At 35.1% G+C, this 27,006-nt stretch overlaps 3 protein-coding genes across 4 annotated transcripts in view; 2 read left to right on the top strand and 1 right to left on the bottom strand.

Moving 5' to 3' along the window:
* Positions 1-58: 58 nt before the first annotated feature.
* LOC586361 lies at positions 59-4,981 on the top strand. Of its 2 annotated transcripts, none has more exons than XM_011678127.2 (6): positions 59-215; positions 1,377-1,602; positions 2,137-2,526; positions 2,901-2,999; positions 3,456-3,577; positions 4,426-4,981. In XM_011678127.2, the coding sequence occupies exons 2-6, from the start codon at positions 1,380-1,382 to the stop codon at positions 4,591-4,593; spliced, it is 1,002 nt and encodes a 333-aa protein (XP_011676429.1). In that variant the 5' UTR covers positions 59-215; positions 1,377-1,379; the 3' UTR covers positions 4,594-4,981. The 2 variants fall into 2 exon arrangements, with proteins under 2 accessions (XP_011676429.1, XP_003725889.2); XM_003725841.3 differs by lacking the exon at positions 59-215 and adding an exon at positions 453-545.
* Positions 4,982-8,900: 3,919 nt separating this feature from the next.
* LOC100892764 (hematopoietic prostaglandin D synthase-like) lies at positions 8,901-12,635 on the bottom strand. Its single transcript, XM_030984925.1, has 4 exons — positions 12,494-12,635; positions 11,302-11,406; positions 10,546-10,661; positions 8,901-9,068 (listed from the first exon to the last, which is right to left on the bottom strand). Exons 1-4 carry the CDS (start codon positions 12,633-12,635, stop codon positions 8,901-8,903), a joined length of 531 nt encoding a protein of 176 aa, XP_030840785.1.
* A 2,176-nt stretch (positions 12,636-14,811) lies between these two features.
* The window catches only part of LOC100891620, a 19,186-nt gene continuing 6,991 nt past the window's right edge, over positions 14,812-27,006 (top strand). The window contains exons 1-8 of the mRNA XM_030984924.1: positions 14,812-16,175; positions 16,849-16,928; positions 17,777-17,882; positions 18,368-18,442; positions 18,862-18,950; positions 19,628-19,701; positions 20,185-20,273; positions 26,902-26,985. Coding sequence (XP_030840784.1) covers positions 14,895-16,175; positions 16,849-16,928; positions 17,777-17,882; positions 18,368-18,442; positions 18,862-18,950; positions 19,628-19,701; positions 20,185-20,273; positions 26,902-26,985 — 1,878 coding nt within the window. The 5' untranslated portion in view covers positions 14,812-14,894. The remainder of the gene's footprint in view (positions 16,176-16,848; positions 16,929-17,776; positions 17,883-18,367; positions 18,443-18,861; positions 18,951-19,627; positions 19,702-20,184; positions 20,274-26,901; positions 26,986-27,006) is intronic.

The raw sequence follows: 27,006 nt of genomic DNA, 5'->3' as shown, positions 1-27,006 counted from the left end.
TAAACAAATTTATAATGATACCGAACAATGTTTTGTTCACTAAAGATTATGTCATCATTGTTTACATCTGGCAGCTGGTCGATGGCGATCGTTACGATTTCTTTGTTCTGAGAAGATTCGAATTGGGCTTTGCACCACTTTTTAAGCGTCGATGTTCATGGGATCGGGATGATTTAACACATTTCAAACTCATTTTACTTTTTTGTTCACAATCCGTGAGTATTAATAGAAAAATTGAAGATATTAATCACAAAAACAACATTTCGTATCTCCAGATTCCCCTTGAATCTGTCGAGTCTTGCACTGCCATTGCCACTGCACTGGCAATTGACTGCATCCCCGGCTGCTGTACGTTGTGTACGTGGTGCATGGTGCATCTTGCAAAGTTGCATGTGGTGTCGCAATTTTGCTGAAGCAGCTAGCTGAGCTGAATTGAATTGAGCTAGTTGTCTGAGCTGAGTGAAAGTTTACTTTGAACACTGATGTGTGGGAGTTTGAGTTGATGATGTTCTTTCTTTGGCATACTCAGATCACCTTTATACATGGTGTTAAACATAAAATTAGATCTTATTTATGTCTTTTATAATTTTTATGATCCAAATTGAAACTGAAGTGAACAGACATAAATAATTAAATGATAGAAAAATTTATTACTAAAGCATGCACTTATTCGTTTCTACTTCTAGTTCTATGCTAATACTCATTGAAAGCTTTTACAGCAACTAAACAAGGAAATTGTGGCGTGGTGTCTCTCATAACACAGTGGTCACGATTGATTAGTGCAGCGCGTAGTGTGCGTATGAATACAAGTTGTGCGAGTAAAAACAGGTCATCGTTGATGAATAAAAAAAAAAACTTTTTAGTTGTGCTTACAAAATACATTTTTGTATATAAGTAAACTCGGGATAATGATCATGACAATATTATAGATGCTAAAAGCATGAATTTGGTTTTAACCTCTATAAAAATGGCCTTACATTTGATGATCAAGTCAAGCTGCACACCGATATTGGGTAATAATAGAAGTGTAATCATTTTTCCCATTTGTTTGTTTTTTTTCGTAAAAATGCATTCTGCCAACAATAAAACACACAACGGAATTTGTCTTTTATCTAAGAAGACGTCTTTGAATATACTGTATGTGTATTTTAAGTGGTATCAAAGGCATATTACCGGTATATGTTTGATTGAACCAGTTTGTTTTGTTCAGTATTTGAGATAATTTAGTGGAGAATGAAATTGGTTGAATAATGCATAAAGAAAATTTTAGAAAAAAAGGAGATGTCCTTGTAGGCTTGACTTTGGCTATCATTTTTTTCAGTCTCTCACCTAAAAAAAGAAATTTGATTACCATTGTTTATTTCATCCACTCACAGGTCATGTTTAATCTCACCAGTCGTCTAGTTCAAGCCAGAGAGGCCTGCAACCCAGCCTCTCATCTCGAGGATGAGATGGTCAAAGCAGGACGAGATGCAGAGGAGAATCTCATGAAAGATCTAGTCCATAAAGCTGGCGTTCCCTCTTCATACATCTACCAAGGGCTTAGAGTTCCTGATACATTCCAGACAAGACGACATGAAATAGATGTCGTCATTTTGACAGGTAAAATATTTCTTGACATCAGCTCTCCTTTTTGTAGAAGTTTATATACCTTATACTAGTTGTGAGACATTTTGATTCCATAATTTAGATGGTTTGTTCATAACAATAAAAACAAGTCTATCAACAGTTTCTGAAATGATATGTGATGTGTACTCCAGATGTATTCTAATTCAACATTTTGTATGTGTTGTTTTGCTGAAGTTTAGCATGCCAGAGTATGTCTACATTTTGAATGTTTTTAAGTGTTCTCTGTGTTTGCTCTATGATATATCTTATTTGGGTCATTCATTTCTGGTAACCAGATAAGAAATTGGAAATGCTTTGCGTTTAATCGACTGTATGCCACATAACTTTTGTGATATCATTGTCTTGTTTGTTAATTAGCTCTTCCATTTTATGTGGTTCCTAAATGTACATAATTTTTAGATGTTTTCCCTGCAATATTTTGGGCATTCCAAACAATTGTACCTATTAGAATATCGTGTTAGGATTTCAAAATTAATCAAAAATTTGCCTTCCCTTTTATATTGACAGAGTATGGAATCTACTGCATAGAGGTCAAGAACTGGTCAGGGAAGATCTCACTGAGCACAGATGGCAAGTCCTGGGTTCAACAGAGACATGTCAAAGACTCCAACACAAAGTCCAGCGTGACTTACGATGCATCACACAGTAACGTCTTGAATGAACTCAAATCTAAGACGCAGTTACTCAGGAACCATCTCCTGAGGCATGAAGCTTGCCTCGCAGAAAAGTTCTTCTTCTCAAGAGTAGTCCTGGTGAATCCCAAGACGGAGCTGGATAATTCATTGTGGAAAGAGAAAGAGATTGTGACTTTTGATAGGTATCCATTGTTCCTGGACTCGTTGAAGAGGAGCTATACCGGCAAGGTGGCCAGTTCAATCGTCCCTTCCTTTATCACAGGTATATTATTGCTATTTCACCTACATGTAGATGTACATCATAATGTGCTAACCTTGTTTGGATTGGATGGTGTTTAATCCAGGAAAAGGATATTTTACTGATAATATCTTCAAATAGTATCCTGGAAAAAGAGCAAGAGAGCAATTTAGGGGTTACATATTGATGAATGTTTGATATTTTCTACCAAGGTTTGGTCACTTTGGTTTTCCTGCATATTTTCCAAACAATCTTTATTAAAAAAAAAACACTTGTACTTAGCTCTGTAAACATTTGCCAGAGATTTGACCCAAACTGTTATCAACAGGTCAGCTCAGGTTAGATTGAATATTTCCTGAGTAAATAGACTGTATTTGTACTGTTTATCTTTGATTCAGGTCAGTTATCTTACAGTGCAATGGAATCAGCCAGGCATGCGTTGGACCAGATAGGAACATGGGATGTGGTACATTTGAATGGAGGAAAACAAATCATTGGTAAGGAACTTGTTCATTGACCATCAAGTTATTACTACTTTGCTCTAGTCCACTTGATTACATTTGCATTCCTATATTTCCATTCATTAATACTCTTAATTTTCTAATGAAAACAAAATGAGAAGTAGCTATGATCATGAGAGGTTACGTGGTAGATAGCTCACAATGGATTCTGAAGAAAAAAATGTATATCAACGTTGTATATGACTTTTTTCTATGCAAACCAAAGTTTTCCAGCAACAAGAACATTCTATGTTCTTATTAAAGTGTCTACTCATTTATTCAAACAATCTCATATTGTATACGTGTAAATGTATTTCTAACTGTCAGTAAAGAATATTGTTATCAATCTAATGAGAGAAACAGTCTTGAAAGAATGTTTCATTTCACTTTCCTAGTTCCTTTTAAGGCGTAGAACCAATGAAACATTCTTTGTTGATGTTCATGTTATATCAGGTGACTATAAAGGAAACAAGGACCTAATACTGAACAGGAAGACGGCATGTAGGATGGAATTCAAACACCAACGTAGCTCAGTTCTTGGATCTCTGTGGGCAGTCATGGGATTCACTCCTCAGGTAAGTGTTCCTTTACCCATTCCTCTCTTCTAAATTTCTCTGTGAATTCATCTTTAGATAGATATAGAGAGGTATTTTTTTTTTTTTTAAATGCCAATGTAAAGTTTAAAGGGAAATCAACCTTGAAAGCAAACAACTCTAAAAGAAGGCAGAAAATTCAGACTGGTGACAAAAAATAAGAAAGTTATTAGTTGTTTTTAAAGTTGTAATCACTCTATGTTCGGGGACGTCAAATTGGCTGAATCGGTAATGTCATTCTGTAGAGGCGGATAACTTTCCCATTTGTTCAAACGACAAAACCATGACTAAACAGTCACTATTTTCAAAATGTATGACTCAAAAGGGTCTTTTCTAGTCAGAGGACCTATAATATATATCCATAATATGTTTTGAGTAGTTCCCCTAGGGAGAAGGCACTTGGGAGAAAAAAAAGATATTAAATATATTTTTGTACACAACAAACGGGACAATGTCACAATTCACTGACAAAATTGCCAACTTGAGATTCGCATAGCTATAGTGATCTTATATTTCAAACATTCATAACTCTTATTATTGGTCCGATTTATTTCAAACTTCTCCATTTTGTTTCTATTATTTTTCTGCTTTCGTACATATGAGCTTATGACTAGGGTTAGATTGCCCTTTAAGACGTAGTAAACCTCTTCACTAGCATTGACCAATCAGCTTAGTTTCCATTTGCTGAATGAAAAGACAGGAAGGTGGGCTGCTTTAATGGCTTTTCAAACTGAAGTGGAGCATTTCCTCTTCATGAAGAAGGAATAATATTCATGGAATAGAACAATAACCCTGCAATTATTCTTAATTCATCATTGTGTATTTGCCAGGTGGTAGTGACAATCTACAAGCGTGGAGGAGACGGCTGGCTATGGAATGCCACCTGTGCACAGGTCAGTGTGTCGTATGATGCAGAAATCTCATTCAGACCTGCTGGAGAAGAGGTTGATGCTAAGATACAAGCCAACGACATTGAAAGTATTATCTTGAGCACGTAACTACACACTGGTTAAGAGGTTGCTGCTAACATCCAAGCTAAGGACATTGAAAGTATCATCTTGAGCACGTAACCTGTACATGCCGGTGAAGAGGGTATACTGCTTATGTCCAATTCAAGCTAAGGATATTGAAAGTATCAGTAGTCATCGCATTGCACTCCTACGGTTTCATCGTTGTTTATTGAGAATTGTGATTGAAGAGAATATTGGATTATGACTAGCATTATTTCAATATTGTTACACACACACACACACACACACACTTGTTTTTTTTTCTCTCTCTTTTTTGTATGTATTAACATTATTTGATGTACATGTATGTCCTACTAAATGCTGCCAAAGTATACATTGAATTTTTCAGATATTAATACTATTCTCCTAAGTCCTATTGGCATAATAATCTAGTCCTATATATTCTGACCTCTTCTTTTCTAAAAACGTGCTGTTGTTTTTATCTTGAATAAGTATAAAATGGTGCCATAATTTGTATTCAGGATTTAAATATTGGTGAGGTCCACTGAAATAGATACTGAACAAAATATGTGTATTTTCGATGAAAACCTCTTTTACTCTGTAGTATACGTAGCATAACTTTCTTGTCTTCTGTATTGTATTCTGGATTGTATATACTATGCATCAGACTGATGAGGAATTTATTTAGCCATTCCAAATATGTACAAATACACGACACTTCGCTGTTTCTACCTATTGTGTATTTTTTGTCTGTCAGTTCAATTTTACACATTATAAGATATTTTTGTAAAAATCCTATGTAAATATAATCACTTCTTATGAGATGCCAACTGTACATACCTAACTTTTCTGTTTATGTCATATTTTAATACTCATTCTTGAATAAAGACTGCCATTATTGTAAAAGAAAATGTTACTTCAATCAGATAAAAAAAACTTTCAGCTTTTATTTCAAAGTTGATAGACTGATAAGAGATCATTTAAGGCTGTCAGTATTCAGATTTTCAGATAAGATGAGTGAGTAAAATACATGTGATATTTTGACAGTAAATAAGGTTTATATGATATTAAGTATTATTAATGCTCAGTGCAAAGTAATTTCGTAAGAAAATAAATGGCTGATTCAAAATGTCTCACAGGTAGGCCTATGAGGAAATATATATTCTGTTTTACATTTTCTTCTATACGAAATTGATGTAAAACTATATTCTAACTGTTTAAATGCAATGTTAACATATAACTTTGGACATTAATTTTCTTGCTGTGGTCAGCCTCTTGCCAAATTTTGCAGATTTGCAATTAACTGTAAGAATATTTGTTTAAGTTAAACAAAAAATTGAAAATGTATAAAACACATGAATGCAGCCATTGATACCACTTAACTGGTGGTTGGACGATTTCTAAACAGAAGAAAGAATTGATCTGCAAAACAGTGACATTTCATCTTCGCATACCATTGAACTATAATTTGAACAATGGTATGAATGTGTGGTTCTTTCTTGTGATAGGAAAGAGGAAAGTTGAGATGTGTTTGTTGCTATAGCGTCTGTGTATATTTTAAAGCCAGACATGCAAACATACCTGGTAGTGGAAGACAGTAAACCCAAGCATTCCATTTAGCATTGATAAAAACCATTTCCACATACATGTAAATGTAATTATGTAGGCACATTTGCCATTCAAAAGTCAATTACTCATAGGATTTGTTTTTAAATGAATGATTTTATTGAAACAAGTTACATATGACAATATTTATGAAATTTCAGAAAATACCCACCTAGCTTACATGTAACCGGAATATTCCTTCTTTCATTGAGCAAAGAAACTGGTCCAAGTTTAGCCTATAATCTAGGCGGAGTGCCGAGCTTTTTTCTTTGCTGCTAGACTAACCCTAAGCAGAACGTCTGATACGGCGAGACTACGAACCGTGAGTCGCGAAGCGGCTAGTCTCGCCGTATCAGACGTTCTGCTTAGGGTTAGTCTAGCAGCAAAGAAAAAAGCTCGGCACTCCGCCTAGATTATAGGCTAGTCCAAGTTTAATATGTACAAACATTTATCCTCTCCACAAACCAGTAGAGAGGATAAGATGAACCAATGTCAAAACCGTATTTCAGACTGCATTCATCTCTCATGATCACTTGATCAGATGTAATGCTGCATTGATAAATATCATCAATAAATGTCTGTTGCTCGTTTCTTGTCAACATGGCTCGTTGCTATGACAACGTTATCTGCCAGAAGAACTATACATGTCTACCTCCATTGATGCAGACGATCGTGCATTGTATAAAAGAAAGCTCAGTATCCTCTTGGGAATGTTTGACAGAACGGCATCACTTATATCTTAGCTCGTTAGTTGTACTTCAATTCTTAGAAGAATTCATATCACACCGTGTAATGTACAATCAAGTCAATTTGCAAACATGGGATAAACACTTGCTTTCAATGCACTTCTTAATTAGAATTTGGCTATTGCCATGGTAAACTAACAAGTCAGGTATATACAGCATAGTCAATGCAACATATTATCTTGAGCAGTTTTATTAAACGTCACCTATATTATCAAAAGAACATATTGTATTAATATGTATCTAATTTATATCTGAAAGGCTCTACTTTTATCCAGACAATGTCAATTTGTTCTGTATAAAATGAAAATAAATTGGTTTCTTAGATGATTAAAACAAAAGGAATTTGCTGGTTATTTCAATGAGCCTGCATGGCTCAGGGTTATTGATCAATAATTATATTTCCTAGTTATTATCAGTAACATTGGTTTTATAATTTACTCTGAATGTTTACATGTATATGAATGAATGAAGATATAGATGGTGTACGTCATGTTACACCTGGGCCCCATCCTATAACGAGTTGATATTAATTGCAACTATGTACATAAGAGATAGGAGACTGCAAACTTGCGATTGATTGGAGTATTTGCAATTGATCTAGATCAATCACAACTCTTTATAAAATGGGGCCCTGCTTCAACCTTTTTTAAAATCCTATGTATTATTACATGAAATATGAAAGGCTATCTGAGAAATTGATACAGTATCTGTCTTTAAAAATGAGCAGGCTCAAAATAATAGTTAAATAATTTGCTTGATAGAAATTGCAGTGATGTTTCATTCATTTGTTGTTTCTTTCTCTTTCATGTAAATCATTATGAATTTTGTTCATGCTTTTACACTGTGCAGTTCAGTTATTTTCCCTTCTCTTGTGACATTTAATTTAGAATATGCTTTTGTAAATGTTCCAATTCAACTGTTTGAACCTTGTAAATGAACCACATTCCCTGTAGATAAGGTGCGTTAATGTAGTTTTTTTTTTTTTTCTTCAATTATTTTTCCACATTATTAACAAGCCATTTGTATCATTCTCACAAACACAACTAGCCATCTATATCTTGCTTTGTATATTTTATTTGTGATTAACTTTTAACGTTTACATTTGCTGTGTTTGCAATCAAAAAGAAGAAAAAAAATGTTTTGTATAGGAATTGCTGTAATCCTGGCCAATAGCTGTGCAAGACTAACTTTGATGTGTATTCGTTTTAAAGTATGCAATATTTCATCACGCCGTTAATATTTTTAAAACTTTCTTGTAAATATCTACCCGTGTGCTTTGGTATACATGTATTAATATAGTTATGATTTGTGGTATATTTTCCTACAGGGAGTCAGAGTACATTTTGTAAATAAACATGAAATTCTCACAATATTTAATCTGGTTCATGTTTTTTTTCCTTGTCACATTAACATGTTTATGTTTGATTTTAGAGATGGCTTATAGAAAGCATGGTAAACAATTCAACAATGTTCGATGGCAGTTGCGATTGATTACAAGTTGTGATTTTATTTGCAACGCCCCACTAGTCTCCTAAATGTCCTAGGATTTTGTTAGGATTAAAGTTTTAACAATTAAATTAACTGAACTAGATCTAGCTTGTAACCACCCCCCCCCCCCCCCTCTCTCTCTCTCTCTCTCTCTCTCTCTCTCTCTCTCTCTCTCTCTCTATTTTACTAATGGGGCGTTGCAAAAAGTTGAGTGGTGATCAACTGCAAATTTGCAACTAATTGCAAGACTTACACTTGATTTGGGGGATTTGCAATTGATTGCAACTTTCCTGTAACGCCCCATAGGATAGTTTATGTTACTTTCGATTGATATTTTTTTTGGCGTACTTGATATATTTATTTTTATAAAGAAACAAATACCCAACCTTTGTGCGTTGTCATTTCTAAATGGAATCTAGCCAAAGTACGAGTATTACCACAGGATAATGCGCAGTAAAAACCTCTCAAATTATACGCTTGAACTCATTTTGTAAACTAGTACAGACACTTAGGTCTGCCTGCAAGATAAGCTGCTATGCTCTCTATCTTGCTTATATTATCTCTGATAGCTAGTAGTTTAGGATAAGAGGAGAAGAGCTCTTCACCAACCCAGTCTTTCACCACGTCTATATAGTTGAAGGTCGCCACATCAGCTAACGATGCCTAGACAATGACAGAAAGAGATTAGGACGCGGGGATATAATATATATATATATAAATTACGATTAGACCAGGTAATAACCATTTTGTTTTGTTTGGTATACATTGACTTATTTTAATCAAAAAGTATGAATGAAAGGAAGAAGGTGAGAGACCGAGATCGGATCTGGAGGGGAACGTTCAACTTTTTGTTTTGAAAGAAGAAGGAAAGAGACTTGGGATCGGTAGTTAGATGATTGTAATACCTTTGAACGTGCTGATTTTCCCCCTTTTTTAAACTTGAAATAAAATCTTTTACAATTTATTTAATTATAGAAGGAAATTAATTTGTTTGATAGGGAAGAGGGAGGCGACGAACTTGATATAGTTGGTGGGAGGGGGTTGGGGTAGAGAAAAGGAGAAATATAGAAAATAGAGGAAGAAAGTGTAAGAGAGAGGGAGAGAGAGATGCACAGGGGCTCAGTGGTATAGAGCAGTGGTCTCGTAGCCGGGAGGTCCCGGGTTCGAAACCAAGTCGGTGAGCTTGTGAGTGCCCTCAGTTGGTAAGACATTAATCCTTATTACCAAGTCCCTACGAGAGGACTTAAAGCCACCAATCAACTCGTTGCTTAGTTACGAGCAAAATAATGCTTTCTTAGCAGTCATTAAAACAAAACAGTGTAAGAAATTATTTGAATCATACATACCTTCTGACCAATAACAAATTCAGTGTTGTTTTTTAACAGGCTTTCTAGATAGCTTAGTAAACGTGGACCAGTTCCTTGCAAAAACGATTGCCTCAGTTGCTCCTATTAAAGTGAAAGCAAGGATTGAAGGGGAATTAAAAATTAAATGTCTGAAAAATCTTTAAAATAAGACATTCGGTGAGTCATTTGACAGAAAGACTTCTTGCGCTGCATGGCCACGTGCCTGCATTTAAGCACCGCGCCCCTTGCATAGTTAATCGTTGAGAAAGACTATCCAACTAGTCTGATGTGATTGCCTACATACTATTTGTATAAAGCGATCTCATCACCAGATTGTCCAACTCTCATTTAACAAATAGTCAGATTAGTTTAGGCTATTTTAAGCTGTAATTTGGCTATTGACCATTATACGTCTGAAGTCTCTTACATAAAGCGTTTCCATTAAAAGCAACTCTAAAATTAAGCGCAACTCAACTTTCAACCAATCAGAGTCGCCTATTCGGGGACTTCCCTCAATTTGTCTTTTTTCTATTTTTTTTTTAGTTGAGTTGAAACGTAATATTTTGTGCAAGATCCTGACCTGGGTCTTGTGATAAAGCTCCCCTCTCCCCTTTTTTGTCTTCCTTTTTTGTTGTTGATTGTTTGCGTTTTTTTTTTTTTTTTTTTAATCAAATTGATTTTTTTTTTTAACCAAACGGATATATGCAAATTGGCATTGTACAAGCTGATCATTGGACTAAAATTGGGATGGGAAGAATTGTCATTTTTACGAGCTATTATGATAGCACGCTTACCTTCTTGGTTTGTTCTTCTTCAAACATAATCTTAGCTGCTGCGTCTAGGAATTCATCCCAGCATTCTGTTACTACATCGATGATCACAGACTCATCGTTTGACTCTCCATATAGACCTTGCAAAAGGAAAGCAAGAAATCTAATCAGTTACACTCTGTGAAATGTGCAACGTTGTAGTGCTCATACCCACCCCCCCCCCCCAAAAAAAAAAAACACTGAGCCTTTATACCCCCCCCCCCCCCCCGCGCTTATTCACTGGCTGGCTGTTTCGCCACTTAATATTTTGGCCCCCTCCCCTGCCGGCGGCTGGATCCGCCCCTCGCTAGACGTGATGGTGAGAGATAAATTGTATCTTACAGCTCCATAAGTTGTAGTTGTTCATGAAATGAAGTAATATCTAGGAAGAGGGGGAAGGAGGGGGGTTGAGGAAATCTTAATGTAAGGATAATCAGAATAAAAAGGTATCAGTGTACAGAAGGAAATTACACAATTAGGAAAATGCATCAATGAAAGTTAAATACTGCGAGACAAAAAATGATATTGAACGTCGAGGTGAAGTATACGGTATAGATAATAAGGGCACGTGCTCCCTTTTCAATAGCGAAAACATACCGGTAATCTTCGTATTCCTTAGATTCTAAGCCCCATCCCTCTTTGATGATAATAACCCTCCCTACGAACATGTCTAGATGTATATGATCAAACAAACGAAAGGAAATCCAGAATATGACCAAGCTAGGCTGAATATGAACTCACCAAATTCCTTTGCCAAATACCGTTGAATGGCTCGACTCTGAGGGAGAATAATCTTTCCTTCCTCGCTCTCAATCTCTAAGATTGGTAAATCACCGTAAGGAGCATCTGTTGATATAAATAGGTGTTTATAAAAACCAAAAATTGCCATGATACATGCATGCAACCATTGCATATTGATCAATAATTACTGCTAAGATGCAAATATCGGTTCTAGGACATATACCCCCTGGACATCCACACCCGGATAACCACCCCCAGCCAACTATACCCCCTAAGACTACCCCCTAGGATATACCCCCCAGACAACTACCCCCTAGGACAACTACCCCCGGACAACTAACCCCTGGACAACTACCACGAAAACCATCCTCTACGACAACTACACCGGGACAACTATCCTAGGGGGTAATTGTCCTGGGGTACTGTTGTCCTATCATATTATATTATCTTTCATTCGATCACCACCATATAAAATCCACATTAATTATGATGTGGATTATGCTGGTATTGCATTGCTAGCATGATTAAGTTTTTTCGATACATAGCGCTGTACAAAATAGACAGAGAAAATAAATCAACCTGACGCTACAATATTATTTATTTGTGAAGCATTGCATGGCTGTCAATTCTATTATGTTTGGAAGTTGATGACGTAACGTGACATTACCTCCGACCTTAATAGGTTGATTATACAATTAGAGTCAATATCACTATGCTTCTACATCTGTGTACCCATTTATAAGGTAAACTCCAATTTCTTATCAGCCTAAGAGGCTTTAACTCCCATATAAATAATTCGTTTGTTCGTCTATTTATTTATGTGATTGTAATTAGGTAACGAGACAGTGATTAACGTATTGATATAATGTCTGTTTTACACAAACGTAAACAGTATGGTAGGCGGATAAAGCCTACATGGTAAACGACGAGTGAAATACGAGACTTTACAAAGACAAAACACCGAGATAAGATATTCGAGACCAATTATTTTTTTAGTATACTAGAAGGGCACTGCGTTCAAATTTTTAGATGTTACGCTTCTAATTTGAGGAATATAATGATTGTGCTCGGATTCTTGTTTAAATTAGCCTCTATAAAGGTGCAGAACCATTTCTGATCATTTCGCCTGATAGTTCACAGTGAGTCTAAAGTTGATAAGGTTTGTACATGAAATTTTCTGTCCTGGACTTACTCGAGCATTTCTTCAACTTCGTCGACCATTCCATATAGTCCACACGGTGGTCATCGAACTCGACTTCGGCGAGCACGAAGAGCAGACGACATACCTCGGTCCGAAATCGATCTGGAAAGTATATCAGCTTATACGACGGCATGATGAACGGTATGGATATACAGTAACGAGTAATAATTATAATATATTCAAATCATATGAAATCAGAACAATTACGTGTTTTCGAATGCGAGCTGGGTGGAATGACTGAGATATGATCGAAAATTTTTCTTGAAAGCTGGTCGAAGGTGTACTTTGATCGGCAGGTCAAACTACACCTTACTAACAGCTACAAATAAGGTCATGTTTAGTTTAGATCCAAGATGCATACACCAAGGAGGGAACAGTATGACATATTCATGGGTGGAAGAAAAAAAAATCAAATAACCAATCATTATCTTATGCTTCTTTTCTTTGTTGAGATTTTGAAACTCGGGTTTAAGAGTTACAGCGATACATGTTTATTGTTTGATTGCTTTACACATCACAGGCGTATTTAGTTGACGCACCCCTCCCCCCGCGGCCGACCGCCCCCTTTCCCTCAATCCTCCTTTTGTTTCAAGACAAATTGATACAAATAATTTGGTAAGTGGCAGTTTTTCTTCAGGGTATATTTCACATATTTTCACATTTATCTGGATATTACCCAAGTGAATGTGGTTGGTGAGAGATAATACCAAATAAGAAAATTAAATAAAAAGAGATACCGTTTTATTAAAAATATATATCATATAGCATCGGAAGATGCTCCTTTATAACCTGCATGGTTTCATAGACGGATAGACATGAATGTAAAGTGAAGTTCTAGTGGGGACAAGATATATAAACAGAACTAAGGGAGAAAGGAAGGTCGAGAAATCAGAGAGAGAGAGAGAAAGAGAGACAGATAGTCTGACAGATGGTAAGAGAGAGAGAAAGAGAGAGAGAGAGAGAGAGAGAGAGAGAGAAAGAGAGAGAAAGAGAGAGAGAGAGAGAGAGAGAGAGAAAGTTGGATATGCTATAGAGAGAAATAATCGCATTCGCGATTAAACATATCTCTTGCTAAACTTCTTTGGTTGTCCAAAATACTTGGATATCGTCTTTTCTAAAGTATCACCTGAGCTTAAAACTTATACTTAGATGACAGAAAAGTATAAGCGTATAGTGCTCCCGAACTCCCCTTCTAGGCCAGCGTCCTTTTGTCATTCAGGTGATGATGGGGCTTCTTCTTTTATTGACACGACTACGTCTTCCTTTTCAACCTTTCCCTTGTTTGGCCTCTAGCCCAGATTTAAGAAGTAAAGTAAAGACAAACAATCCATGCTCAACGCTTTCACTCGTCTCTACTCCAAATCTAAAGTGTTTTATTGAAAATCCTTTGGCAAAGAATCAGATCGACAAATATACTTTCTCGATTTGTGCTGTTGGTCGAGAAGAAAGGAACCAAGTAGTATGTACTGGTGGTTCTTTGTATGGCTTGTAACTAGGAGTGCTTGTTTGAAGAGAGTGTTATATTCTATATGTTACGCGATGCACCTGTGATCTTGCTTCCCCTCATTAACGTTATGATCGGGAATTAATCTATTTTAAATTTAAAAGTTGGCATTAACCGTTAACTTCAAGGACTGGTCATCATAGTAATTTACTGGAACTGCAAGGTTTATATACAGGATCTCAAGTATCATGTGAGTAAAGGTTGATTAAATTATAATTCTCTCAAATGATGATTATGAATTTCTTACGATTATTCGAGTGTAAGATATTTTTCAACTTTATGAGATCATTTGCATTTTTTGAAAATCATTTATAACGTAACAATTTATAATGGATTCAGAACTTAATATTCTAGAAGTTATACAGGGCAAATAAAGCTCTTACACATCCAAAATGGCATAACTATTATTGAAAAGGATATAAACCAAGATATATTGATTGGATTAGAATATAAATAGGCATTATTACATCCGTTTTTATGTTTTATACAAAATATCTTAAGCAACAAACCCACCTACAATTCAAGCACGTGAAAAGATGATGAATTTAGGATCCATGATGTCTCATCTACAATGCAGATCATGATGATCATTACGCTGGATATGATTATATTTGGAATATATTGTTTAAATATCTTTTCATTCTCACGTCTTTCACAAAATTAATCATAAATTGGGTGCAATAGTGATTTATATTTCTTGTCATACTCCTTTTCAGAGAAAAACACACTCCATCGCTCGATACATTAAAAAGTGTTATCGTTGTAAGACGGGATTCCCGTCATCACAATGGACATAGCATTGGGTTCATCGAGAGATAGAGCGAAGGTTCTAGATAACAGAAAACTAAGGTAAACTTTTTGAAAATTAAATGCAATAAATAATTCAAGATGATGCGCCATTCTGCCAGACCGATAGAGACGAATATTGTGATTGAGGAATCTCTTAATGAAGATGACGATGAATTATATCCCAACCCCACTATCAGACGTCATCGTCCTGTTACAGCATTGGTTCGACGTCGATCATCAAAGCTTGAAAAACTTGTCCAATCAGTAGCCAAGGAAGGAGACTTCGACATGGTCAATGACCACGATGGAGGTAGAATGCCGATGCCGACTGTTGGTATGAGAGCAGCATCAGCACCTCATCGAATGTCTATTACATCATTCTACGCAGACTCGGCTCCCTCTCATTACCAACCCGACACACATGAACCCCAACGTCAAGCAAATGTGAGAAGAAATTCAATTAAAGATGAAGAACGGAGACCATCCATTAGACCTCGATCTACAGTGACTTTAGAACGACCACCATTAGTCCTAAGACGACAACGGACCAAAAGCGCGATTCAACTACGGCGAGAGAGTGCACCTCCTAAAACGAAATCAAGTGATGTTGGCGACTGCGGTAGTGATGACGAGGAGAAATCAAACTCAGATTCAGATGCAGATTCTGATTCGTCGCTATCGACATTGGAGTCATTGCGAGAACTAAAGAACAGGATAGATGAGATTGTCGGGGCACGGTCTGTTAATGCGAGTCGTACCGTACGCCGAGGTTCAGTGACGAATCCCATGAATATGACGAGGAAGAAAAAAGCAGAAGAGAAGTCGGAAATGGTTGCCGACTACGTGATTCGACGTCGTCCTTCTCTCATCTCCGTTGAGCGTCAAAGCAGATCTGCGATGAACCTGAAAGAAAGAAGAAATTCACAACAAAGGGAATCAAAACCAGCCACTAATAATCACATACGAGGCAGATCAGCTAGTTTGGCAACAACGTCAGCTCTAGCGTCACGAAGTCGGAGTGCCCGAGTCACGACCGCGTCGCGTCAACGCACAAAGAGCGTCACAACTATTGACGGCACATCATCGCCAGGCTTGCAGATGTTTGAAAACAGACGAGTCAGCATTGCTACCACATTCAAAGACGCGAAAGGCACGATGTCATACCAAGCAAGGAAGAACCTAAGAAGAGGTTCTCTGTTCGTTGATTCGAAGGTGGTTGAAGAGGAAGATGATAACAGACGAGGATCTCTTCTCCCACCAGAACATATCCTGCCTGGTCATCGAGGATCGTTTGAAGGAATGAAGAGAAGTACAATGAGCAGACGACGGGCACCATTACCTGAAGATCTGAACCTCAGAGTACCTGATCAGATGTCAGTGGTAAGTTGTACAGTGCTTTCAGTTAATCATATGCAAGTCCAATCAATATACAAGTCCATTTTCTTTCAGTATTCATCAGTTCATCTGATTTGTAAGGTATTATAGCCATTTTTAAACATGTCACGTTTAGTACAAGGTCAACAAAATGCACTTTAAACAAATTAAAATTCTTTAGCGCAATCGTTTGAATTTCATTTTATAAACGCTCTATTTTAACCATTTACCAGCGCTCCATCGTTCTCTTCTCTTCTATTCCCTTTTCCCATTTTCGTTTAAAAATTGTTTTCTTTTCTAAATCTATTTGAAAATCTCAAAATTGTCTCCCTGTGTAAGCTTTTCATGATTAGACCTTACTGGTAAGGCTGATATCAAAATGTTACAAATACATGCATGCAGTCGAACTTTTGAATCACCGTGATATAATTGTTCAAGATTGTGTACAAGGAAAACGTCACTGCGGTTGCTATATGGCCGTTAAAATTTTGTCGAGAAACAAATGCATCGAATATGAAAACATTCCATTAATTTAGTCGATCATGATGCTCGTCATATCTAACATATTATTCTCACTTAAATAGTTAAATGATGTTATACTAGCTCAAGGGAAAATAGTGCACTTGATTTTTTTAAAATGGCTCTGTTTTGTCCTTTTTCTGCCTTCTTTTTTCAACAGAAATTGGCACGAGAGCGTTTCAGACGAATTTCTCGGCTTGTACTTAATTGCGTCAAAATATGCAGACGAAGTCATCTAAAGTAAGTAAATTGTATGAATAGTCCAAAGCAATAACAGAAAGGTAATTTTTTTTTTTAATCAGCTTGAATTAATAAGAGCGTTCCTCAACTAGCAGGTATTCATAATTGCGTGTTTTTTGTTGTTGTTGTTTTACTGAATATTGTTTTAAGTAAAATCTGATCTAATTTTTGTTGTGGGAGAAAGATTTTATTTCATGGTGATGATTTTAATCAACAATTCAACTCGTAACTTAACCTTGGGAACATCGTTCACAACCGTAAATGTCGAATAAATGGTTTGTGCGCTGCATGGAATCTCGTTTGACAAAGTTCTAAACTTATCATCGCTTTGCCGAAGTTCCTTATGAAACCTTTCTAGCGATTTATAAGTTAAGTGATGGAGTGTTGACCGATGATACTTACTCCATCGACGTACACCCAACTCCAAAGGTCAAACATATTACTTTCAACCAACCAGAATCTTCAATGCAGTAATACTGTCGAATGGTTTTCAAGAGTTACTTTTAAAAAAAAACACAACTGTTGTGGTCAACTTTTTATGCAAGATGCCCCAGATTTCTGTCGCTGAAAGAAGCAGTTATTAAAATGTTCTAAAATCTTGACACTGTAGTCTTTACATTGAAGTTTTAGTCTCCAATTTCTTAAATCCAGAATTGTAAGATTACGATTGTTTCATGTTACTTTTGTATATATATTATGTTATGGTTTTATGATTGAAATAAATGAACTTAAAATCATTCGAAGTGCTCTCAACTCTTGATACTCTAAAATAGTGTATGATACTCTTTGACATTATGTTTTCTCAATAATATTGACTACTGCATTCATTGATGTATTTTATTGTGTAGCATTGAGGAGGAACGCGCAGAATTCCAGTCATTTATTCAAGTAGGGACAAGATCGCATGGTGATCGACTCTTCTTTGATCCAGATTACTTCAAGGCTGATCAATCGGTTAGTAAGCCCCCCCCCCCCGGGTGCGTCATTTTTTTCTGCGGATTGGGGCTTTTTTAATTTTTTTTTTAAAGAGGTCTTGATTTAACCCTAACCCTAACCCTAAACTTTCCCATAGCCTTAAACACGCACCTAACCCCAATCTGTGCCGCCGAAAAATAATAACGCCCCCCCCCCCCCCGGGTAACCCCATACTTTTACAGCAAATGTGATTCACTGATGATTGCAGCTAATCTTAAATAAATGTCTTTAAAAACGCATTACAAATGTGAGGGGATTATCAAGAAAATCACCGTCGTTCGTGTGTTGCAGTGAACATAAACTGATACTTTATTTTGTACCAAATAATACAATTAAAAGGGTCTTACATGTTAACTAGCTCATCAAATATTTAGCGAATATAAAATCTACGCAATAGAATTGACGTCTATAACTTATCGATGAAAAAAAAAAAACTTTTTCTCTGCATGCATTTTATTTCCTAGCAACGCTTATCAGAAGAAACCAAACGAATTTTGACAGAGCATCCGCATAAGAGAACAGAAAAAGACCTGAGATACGTAAGTTGGATATGATTTCCTGTGAATTTGCTTATACAATAAGCTTGTTTGTAACCATTTTTGATGTTGCAGTTCAAGTTTATACCTGTTAGTAATCTCAACAATTGGAGCTGTATTTCGAATACACATGCTTTATCTCCAGCAATACTGAAATGAGATATCAATCCTGTTTTTATCTGCAGCTTTTAATTATCGTTAATGAGCATTATATCTATTTGTTTTGTTGCAATTAATTTAACTTTAACTTATGTGTGTTTTACTTTCTTTCTTGAATTATTTGATGGTCATATGCCCACAATTATACAATTTCCAGACAACTGCGCCAGGAGTGTCATTTTTGACAGACATGGCGCATTATAAATGTTTATTATTATTATTATTATTATTATAAATTATATTATCTATGTTGTGTTCTATAGGTGCAGATTGCGTTACGTAACATCAAGGCATTCGCTGAATACCCAATCAGAATGCAGGGCAGACTTTGTAAAGCAGGATGGCTCGAAACGTGAGTATGAGTCTATATTCTCCCATCATCAACATCATCATCATCATTACCATCATCATCATCGTCATCATCCTTACCATCATCATCATAATCATCATCATTACCATCATCATCATCATCATCATCATTACCATCATCATCATCATCATCATCATCATTACCATCATCATCATCATCATCATCATCATCTTCTTCTTTTCTTCTTCTTTATCTGATAAAGAAGAAGAAAAAGAAGAAAAAGATGAAGAAGATTGATGATGATTCATCATCATTATCATTACCATCATCATTATGGACATTACCAGTACAGTAGATTGTTCTAAAAGTGGTAATGAAGCTGTCAAACGGATTTAATCATACAAGATATTGAGTAACGGCGATAGAGAGAGGGAGAGAGAGAGAAAAAAAGAGGAGAGCTAAAGAGAGGGAGAAAGAGGGAGAGAAAGAGAGAGACGGAGAGACAGAGAGAGAGAGAGAGAGAGACAAAAAGATAGGGAGGGAGAGAAGATGAAGAGGGGAGGAGGGGAGGACTCAGAGAGAAAGAGAGAGAAAGATTGATCAATTTGGCAGATGGGGGATGGAATGACCAACATTGTATAAGAAGGACGTATTTTATTCTTTGTTATATCTAAATTCCCAATTGACATGAACTTATATGTAAAATGTTTTGATCTCAGGTATGGCGCTAACCGAGCTGTACTTAGACAGGGACATCCACCACACGCCTTCTACTTCATCTTATCAGGAACTTGTGAGTAAAATACTCAGTATGATTATACCTTCTTATAATAATATCTATTCATTTCTAATATTTGAAAATAAATCAGTGGAGAGGATGGATAAGTTCTCATGCCTAGAGCTTTAAAAAAATAAAATAAAAATCCTCATTGTGATTGTATAAACAAAGTTGAGCAAAGGAATCCGCTTTACACTGATCAGAATACATCATCGATGTTCTAAAGATTTTCAACCAACACATCACTTTTTCAGTTTATAGAATATATCCTTCAAATATTTTTGCAGTAGGAGAAATATTTCAATTTTGAAATATTACATGACTATATCAGAGCGAGGAGTATACTTGTTTATTATAGAAAGAATAAAGAAACATGTACTTTCCGGTGTGAGTGTTAAAGGTCGACCTGAAAATGATTCTGAAAATCTTAAAGTGTTAGATTTTTTTAAAAATCTGACATTGATTATCTGAACATTTTTTAAAACTATGTTTATCCAGTGATTGTGACGATCTTTATGATGCATGGACCTAAGGGAAAACCTGCCACTCAGACTGTTGCTTTCTTGAGGAGAGGACAAAGCTTTGGGGTGAGTCAATATTGTTACTTTATTGCATTTTTGTTTTGTGGTTACGATTTTGAATAAACATTCTTCGTAAGTGATCATTCAAGAATTGCATAATCTCAAGGATAGCGTGTAATTAAAAAACCAAAATATAATTGTTACTCTCTTAATTTCTAGGAGTTAAATTTTAAATCCATTTTGAGACTTAAAATATTTCAAGTCTTTAAGACTTAATAAATTGGGAATTCGACTAAAAGTTTTATCGAAACCAGCTTCTAGATATAAATCTTGGAAAGACTTAAACTTCTCGCCAATAAGATGTGCATATTTCCAGTTGCACCTGTTGATGACTGACTGTTGGCATATTTCCAGTTGAACCAGCTGACACCAATTAATTTGCATATTGAATATGGGGTGCGTGCAGATCTATGTTTTTTTAACAATTTTTCTGAATTTACAGCATATTTCTTAATTACTGATGATTTAGGTATATGCAATTCATTTCGAAAATACTACAAATATAAATTACAAGTTATTAGGACATTTCGCTACTTCGTATGAATTCCATTTAATTAAACATGAATAAGGGAAACATTAACTATGAACTAAAATAATTTCAATAAAATAAATTAATTTTTTTTTTTTTTTTTTTTTTTTTTTCAAATTTTTTTTTCAGTTCAGTTCAGTTCAGTTCATTTATTCAATTCATTTCTAAAATGTACAGACAGTTGTACGTGACAAAAAACATACATATTTACAAGTCATGAAATAAAAAGCAATAAATATTATAAGTAGGCCTATTACATTGTAAGAAAATGAATTATGAGAACTTTAAAATAAAGCCAGATTGGCCTTGTGAAAAAAAAAGTCCCCATTTGCTAGAGAGTGATATGGAGGCTTCATAATAATAGTTTCAAATTTGTACAACAAAGGGAAAAGAAACAAGCAATGGATATGAATATATACATGCATAGAATATGAAATACAAAATACCTACATGTAGATGCCAACAGATATAAAGTGCATCCAAGTAATTACCCGATCCCCCCCCCCCCCCCCAAAAAAAAAAAAAAAAAAAAAAAAAACAACAACAACAACCTAAAAACCTAAATTACTTCCTTTTTCAAGTGGATGTTTTCAAATATCAAAGAGTTGCAAACTAAGCATATTTTGAAATAAAATATTGTTTCAATTTTCTTTTAAAGAAAGAAAGAGAGAGAGAGATGCATGAACAAATATAATTGGGAAGTGAGTTCCAGATTGTTGGGAAACTATATCGAACTGACCGTTGTACAAAGGTTTTCCCGACTTTCCATAAATGAAATAAGCTGCTGTTTCGTGTGCCATGGGAATGAATTCCTTTATTTATAGTGAACATTTTAACAATATTTTTGGGGAGGATACTCTTGAAGTAAAAATATCCAAGTAGGATAGTATGATATTGGTATAAATGGAAAATGTTCAAAGTATTCAATTTATGGAAAAGGGGAGCCGAATGAGTAAGATAATGACTACCAGTACATATTCGTATTGCCCTCTTTTGTAATTTGAAAATGACATCTAATTTGGTTTTACTACAATTTCCCCAGACAGTTATACAATATAAGATATGTGATAATATTAAGGCGTTATACAGTGAGAATAAGGCTGAACCAGGAAGACAGCTTCTTAATTTATACATAATACCAATGCATTTAGATATTTTGGTACTTAAATAGTTAATATGTGAATCCCACTTCAAATTTTCATCTATATTGACTCCAAGAAAACAAATAGATTTAGATTTAGTTATTGGTGTAGAATCGATACTTAATGTAAGATCATTGCAGGTTTTAGTCGCATTGGACAGCTTATTATGGAAAGATATAAAACAAGTTTTAGTCAGATTAAGTATTAATTTATTGGCCTTAAACCATTTAGATATGTTATGTAGTTCAACATTAATATTCTCTTGCATATCTTTTAAATCCGGCTGAGTAAAGAACAAAGTGGTATCGTCTGCATACATAATAAAGTCAAATTTGGTAGATGATTTTTCAATATCGTTAACGTATATGAGAAATAATAGGGGACCTAATATAGAACCTTGTGGAACCCCGTGTTTAATTAAACTATGAGTGGAAGAAGCATCATTGAATATGGTAAATTGATAACGACTACATAGATAGTTTTTAAACCATATGAGTGGGAGGCCATGTACACCATAATGCTGTAGTTTACATAATAGAATATCGTGATTAACTATATCAAACGCCTTTGAGAGATCTACAAATACTCCTATTCCAAAATCGTTATTTTTTACTGAAGATACAATTTTATCCTGTAAATCTATAAGAGCATGACAAGTCGAGTGGTTACTTCTAAATCCATATTGACTGTCTGTTAAGATGCTGTTAGCTATTAAGAATGAATACAAACGTTTATACATACATTTTTCCAGTATCTTTGAGAAGCATGGCAATATTGAAATAGGTCTATAGTTTTTGCAGAGATGAGAGTCATTTTTCTTATAAACTGGTACAATTTTAGCAATTTTAAGTTTGTCTGGTACATTACCTGTACTTATAGATAAATTGAATATATAACATAAAGGCTTTACAATCGAGTATATAATCTTTTTTACAATATTACTGTTGATGCCGTCAAAACCACAGGAGTTACTTTTCTTCAGCGATTTAGTAATTTCAAGAATTTCAGATTCAGTAATAGGCTTTAAAAATAACGATTTCGAAAGTGGATCATTTAAATATCCTTTAAATGTATCATTTCGTGCAACAACCTGAGAAGAAGTTAAAATATTTGTGCAGCAATTAATAAAATATGAATTGAATTCATTAGCTATACATTGTGAGTCATCTATTCTTTTGTCGTTGCATAAAATATACTGAGGTGGATTACGTTTGGATTTACAAAGTAGTTTGTTTATGACGGACCAAGTACCCTTGATATCATGCTTGGTTCGATTCAATTTATCACAAAAATATTTCCTTTTCACTTTATGTAATATATTATTAACTTTATTCCTATATGTTTTATACTTTGCTTGATTTGAGGGTGAGCGATCATTAAGAAATTTCTTATACAACTTATTTTTTTTCTTGATATATCGTAAAAGTCCTGGTGTTATCCAAGGTTTACGTATACATGATTTCTTATTGTTACTAGTACATAGAGGTAGATTTCTGTCATATAAAACTAAAAGCTTACTTAAAAACAAGTCATAAGCAGTATTAACATTATTGCACGAATACAATGAAGACCAATCCACTTCGTACAGTTCTCTTTGTAATTTCTTTACACCATCATCTGTTACTGCACGTCTGAAATTAATTGTAGTATGCTGACTCTTTGTCAGCAAATTAGTTTTATCCAACACAAGAAAAATAGGTAAATGGTCTGTTAACTCAACAGAAAAACTGCCACTTTCCAGATTTCTTTCGAATGTATTAATAAAAATGTTATCAATGAGAGATGCAGTATTCATAGTAATACGAGTTGGATATTTGATGACAGGAGTAAGACCAAATGAAAAATTAATGTTTAGGAAATCGTTTGTATTTTCATCAGTTGATTTCAGTAAGTCTATATTAAAATCACCTGTCATAATAATTTCTCTTTTTTCAGTGCTAAGTTTTTCAAGCGTTTCAGAATAAAAATGTATGAATGATTTAATATCTGTGCTAGGCTTTCGATAAAAAACACCAACCGTCAGCCTATCTCTATCTTGTCTAAACAAATCTACACATAAATATTCACAAGTGGAATCACTTTCTACGGAGTGTGTAATTGATTCTCTTCTTTGAAAATTAATGTCATTTTTAATGAAAATACCAACACCTCCGCCTCTACCAGATTTTCTATCAACGTTGACAAACTTGTATCCATCTAAATGAAATGGAATTACTGGTAAACCACATATCCATGTTTCTGATATAGCTATAACTGAAAAACTGTTCTTTATGATAGATAGAAAATTAGAAATGTTCTCAAAATTTGTATGAAGGCTTCTGGCATTTAAGTGAATCATGCTGAATTCGGCACAAGACTGGAAATGTTCATTAAATTCAAAAGGGGTGTAGCTGTTACAAGCAAAATCTGGGTTATTGACATGCAGATCAGGATCAAGATCGTTAAGTGTGTTGTTCATACGAAAGTTCATTCTTACTTATAAGATTACACATTTTGATCGTAGCAATAAAGAAAGAAGAAGAGAGCGCAACTCTACAAAAATAAGTATTACAAACTATTCCGCACCTGAAGCATAGATGGAAATACATGTAAAAATACATGCAACATGCAAAAGAACGAATGTGGGAAGAATTGATATATTTATATTCTTTCATTATAGTCATAAAAGTCAAATTTATTATACGGAAATACAAAAACAACTTAACAAAACAGTTAAGCATAAACAAATACTACATTGATTGAAAATTCCAAGCAATGAATATATATATATAAATATATGTAAAACAGAATTATATACAAATAGTACAAATAAAATAAGCGTTCACTTTGTCAAAGTTTGTTATCGAACGATAAAAAGGGAAGTTTTTCCCTCCAGAAGATTGTTTAGTTCAGATTTAACATTTCACTATTCATTTGGCAGAGATTTCAGGTCATCCTCGTTTCTGATGAGTTTTTTCTTATGGTCCTTACCACTCAGTAGAGCAATTATTCTCCCGTCATTGCTCCAAGCAGCTTCAACATGGGGATGTCCTTTTGCCATCGCTAGGAGCTTTTGATTTTTGGCAGTCAAGTCTTCTACTATTGCTCGCTTGCGACCTTTCAGTTTTCGTCGGTTGAGTATAATCTCCTGGCGCTTCCTGTATGACTTGAATTTCACGATGATACCGCGGTAGGTTTTGGTAGGTGCTGTTGGGTCTTCGATGGCGCCGGGAGCAGGCTCTGGAAGGGGTTCACCTGGCATACCAACTCTGTGGCTTCTTTCGATGTCATCGACTGTTAAGTTGACTTTGAGGATGTCATTGACCATTTTCATAACAATGCTGTCTGTGCTTTCACCCTTTCTCTCTGGGCAGCCAAAAAATCGTAAGCAATTACGGCGGGAATATTGTTCCTGTGCATTGATGTTCACACTGACTGCTTTTAGACGATCAGTATGCTCGTTAACCTTCTTTTTCAGGTCATCTATTTCCTTATCCTTGGCGGTATTTCTGGTCTGCAGATCCATTATATCAGCTTCTTGTATTTCAATTGTTTCCTGCAAGCGGCTGATCTTCTTGTCAATGGAATCTTGTACAAGTGACAAAAAGTTTTTGTTGTGCATTATGTCTTTGATGACCTCTTCTATGAGAACAGTGTTCTCCTTCATCGAAGTAGATCGGGCTCTTGTTGTAGTAGGAGGTTCGCCCATCATGCTGGACAATGGGAGTATATCTAAGGTAGATTTGAAAGTCTTACTATTACTATTGAGGCAGGACAATAGGATGAATGAAGAACTTTGTCTCTAAATCTGTAGACTGGAGTTCGCTGAACTACACCAACTGAACTACACGAATTGCTGACAAGATAAAATTGAAGTCTCAGGCTCACATCAAAATCAGTACATGGTACAGTACAGTTTAGGATGATATGAAGATCGAATCTTTGATATTTATATAACTCACTGATTTCACTCCAAATGGTATCACATTTTGTTCCAAAGTCTTCCGGAGGGATGTATTCCAACAAATTTACACCATTTCACAAAATATCACATAGCAATGAAGAGAAATATGGTGAAAGATCAGAGAGAAAAATTGTAATGTGCTTCTCCAGCTTCTCATATATATATATGAAAAAAAATTCGATTAATTAAATTATGTATAAGTCTACTTATTACCGATGCCTTTACATTGATAATACAGACGTACCAGTATTGAAGTGTTGTTGCCGTTCAATTGGTTGGAAGTTTTACCAAATGGTTCTAATGGCTTAGCTAGACCAGTAAATCTAAAAGACTTGAAATATAAATACAATTGACTTAAACTTTAAATCTTTCAGGGACTTAAAATTTTAAGTCTTAGCTTAGATTTATTTTTGAAATGAATCCAAGAAAGGTTTAAAATAAATATTAAAAGACTTGAAATATAAATCCAATTGACTTAAATTTTAAACCTTTTCAGGGACTTAAAATTTCAAGTCTTAGCTTAGACTTATTTTAAATCCCAAAGGGTTCGTCACTAATATCAGTCTCTGTTAGATTTAAAAGTAAGACTTTAAGATTTAAAAATAAGACTTTCAAATTTAGAGAGTAGTATTGTCACATTTTTAGAACATTCCATGATAGAAATAGTATGCTTATAATATTTAGTATGAGAGAATAAATACATGGAGGTTATTACTTATTCGCTTGCTACTGCTTATTTTCATAACTAGCATTTGTGGCTCCAGGGCTGTGACTTTTCTCCTGTAATGTTACAAGAGTTCAAGAACTTATTACAATGAAACCTGTCTATACAGACCACCTAAGGGAGACACGAAAAGTGGTCTTTATAGGCAGGTGGTCTTCATGTACAGGTTCCTTCTGTACTATATTCAATGAGAAACAATTTAAAGGGAAACAAAGCTGAATGTGATCTTTGTAAACAAAATTTTTTTAAAGATCTTTCTATCACTAAAGCAGGTTTGACTTCATTTTTTTTTTCAGGAGCTAGCCATCTTGAACGAGGCCGTCCGTGCTTCTACTGTTATCACCAAATCACGATGCGAACTTCTTGTCATATCTGTCGAGGTAAGTTTGTATTTTGGCTTT

The sequence above is a fragment of the Strongylocentrotus purpuratus genome, unplaced genomic scaffold (assembly GCF_000002235.5).
Source record: "Strongylocentrotus purpuratus isolate Spur 01 unplaced genomic scaffold, Spur_5.0 spur5_scaffold_14, whole genome shotgun sequence".
In the NCBI taxonomy this organism is placed as follows: domain Eukaryota; kingdom Metazoa; phylum Echinodermata; class Echinoidea; order Camarodonta; family Strongylocentrotidae; genus Strongylocentrotus; species Strongylocentrotus purpuratus.
Note: the sequence above shows the minus strand (reverse complement) of the source record. Positions and strands in the feature narration are given on the sequence as shown.

Coding starts and splice junctions, on each gene's coding strand:
- LOC100892764 (XM_030984925.1), bottom strand. CDS start 12,635: ATGCCGTCGTATAAGCTGATATACTTTCCAGATCGATTTCGGACCGAG. Junction 10,662..11,301: donor GTATTTGGCAAAGGAATTTG/GTGAGTTCATAT, acceptor TCCTTTTGCAAG/GTCTATATGGAGAGTCAAAC. Junction 9,069..10,545: donor AAGAAGAACAAACCAAGAAG/GTAAGCGTGCTA, acceptor GTCATTGTCTAG/GCATCGTTAGCTGATGTGGC.
- LOC586361 (XM_003725841.3), top strand. Junction 1,603..2,136: donor AGATGTCGTCATTTTGACAG/GTAAAATATTTC, acceptor TTATATTGACAG/AGTATGGAATCTACTGCATA. Junction 2,527..2,900: donor CGTCCCTTCCTTTATCACAG/GTATATTATTGC, acceptor TCTTTGATTCAG/GTCAGTTATCTTACAGTGCA.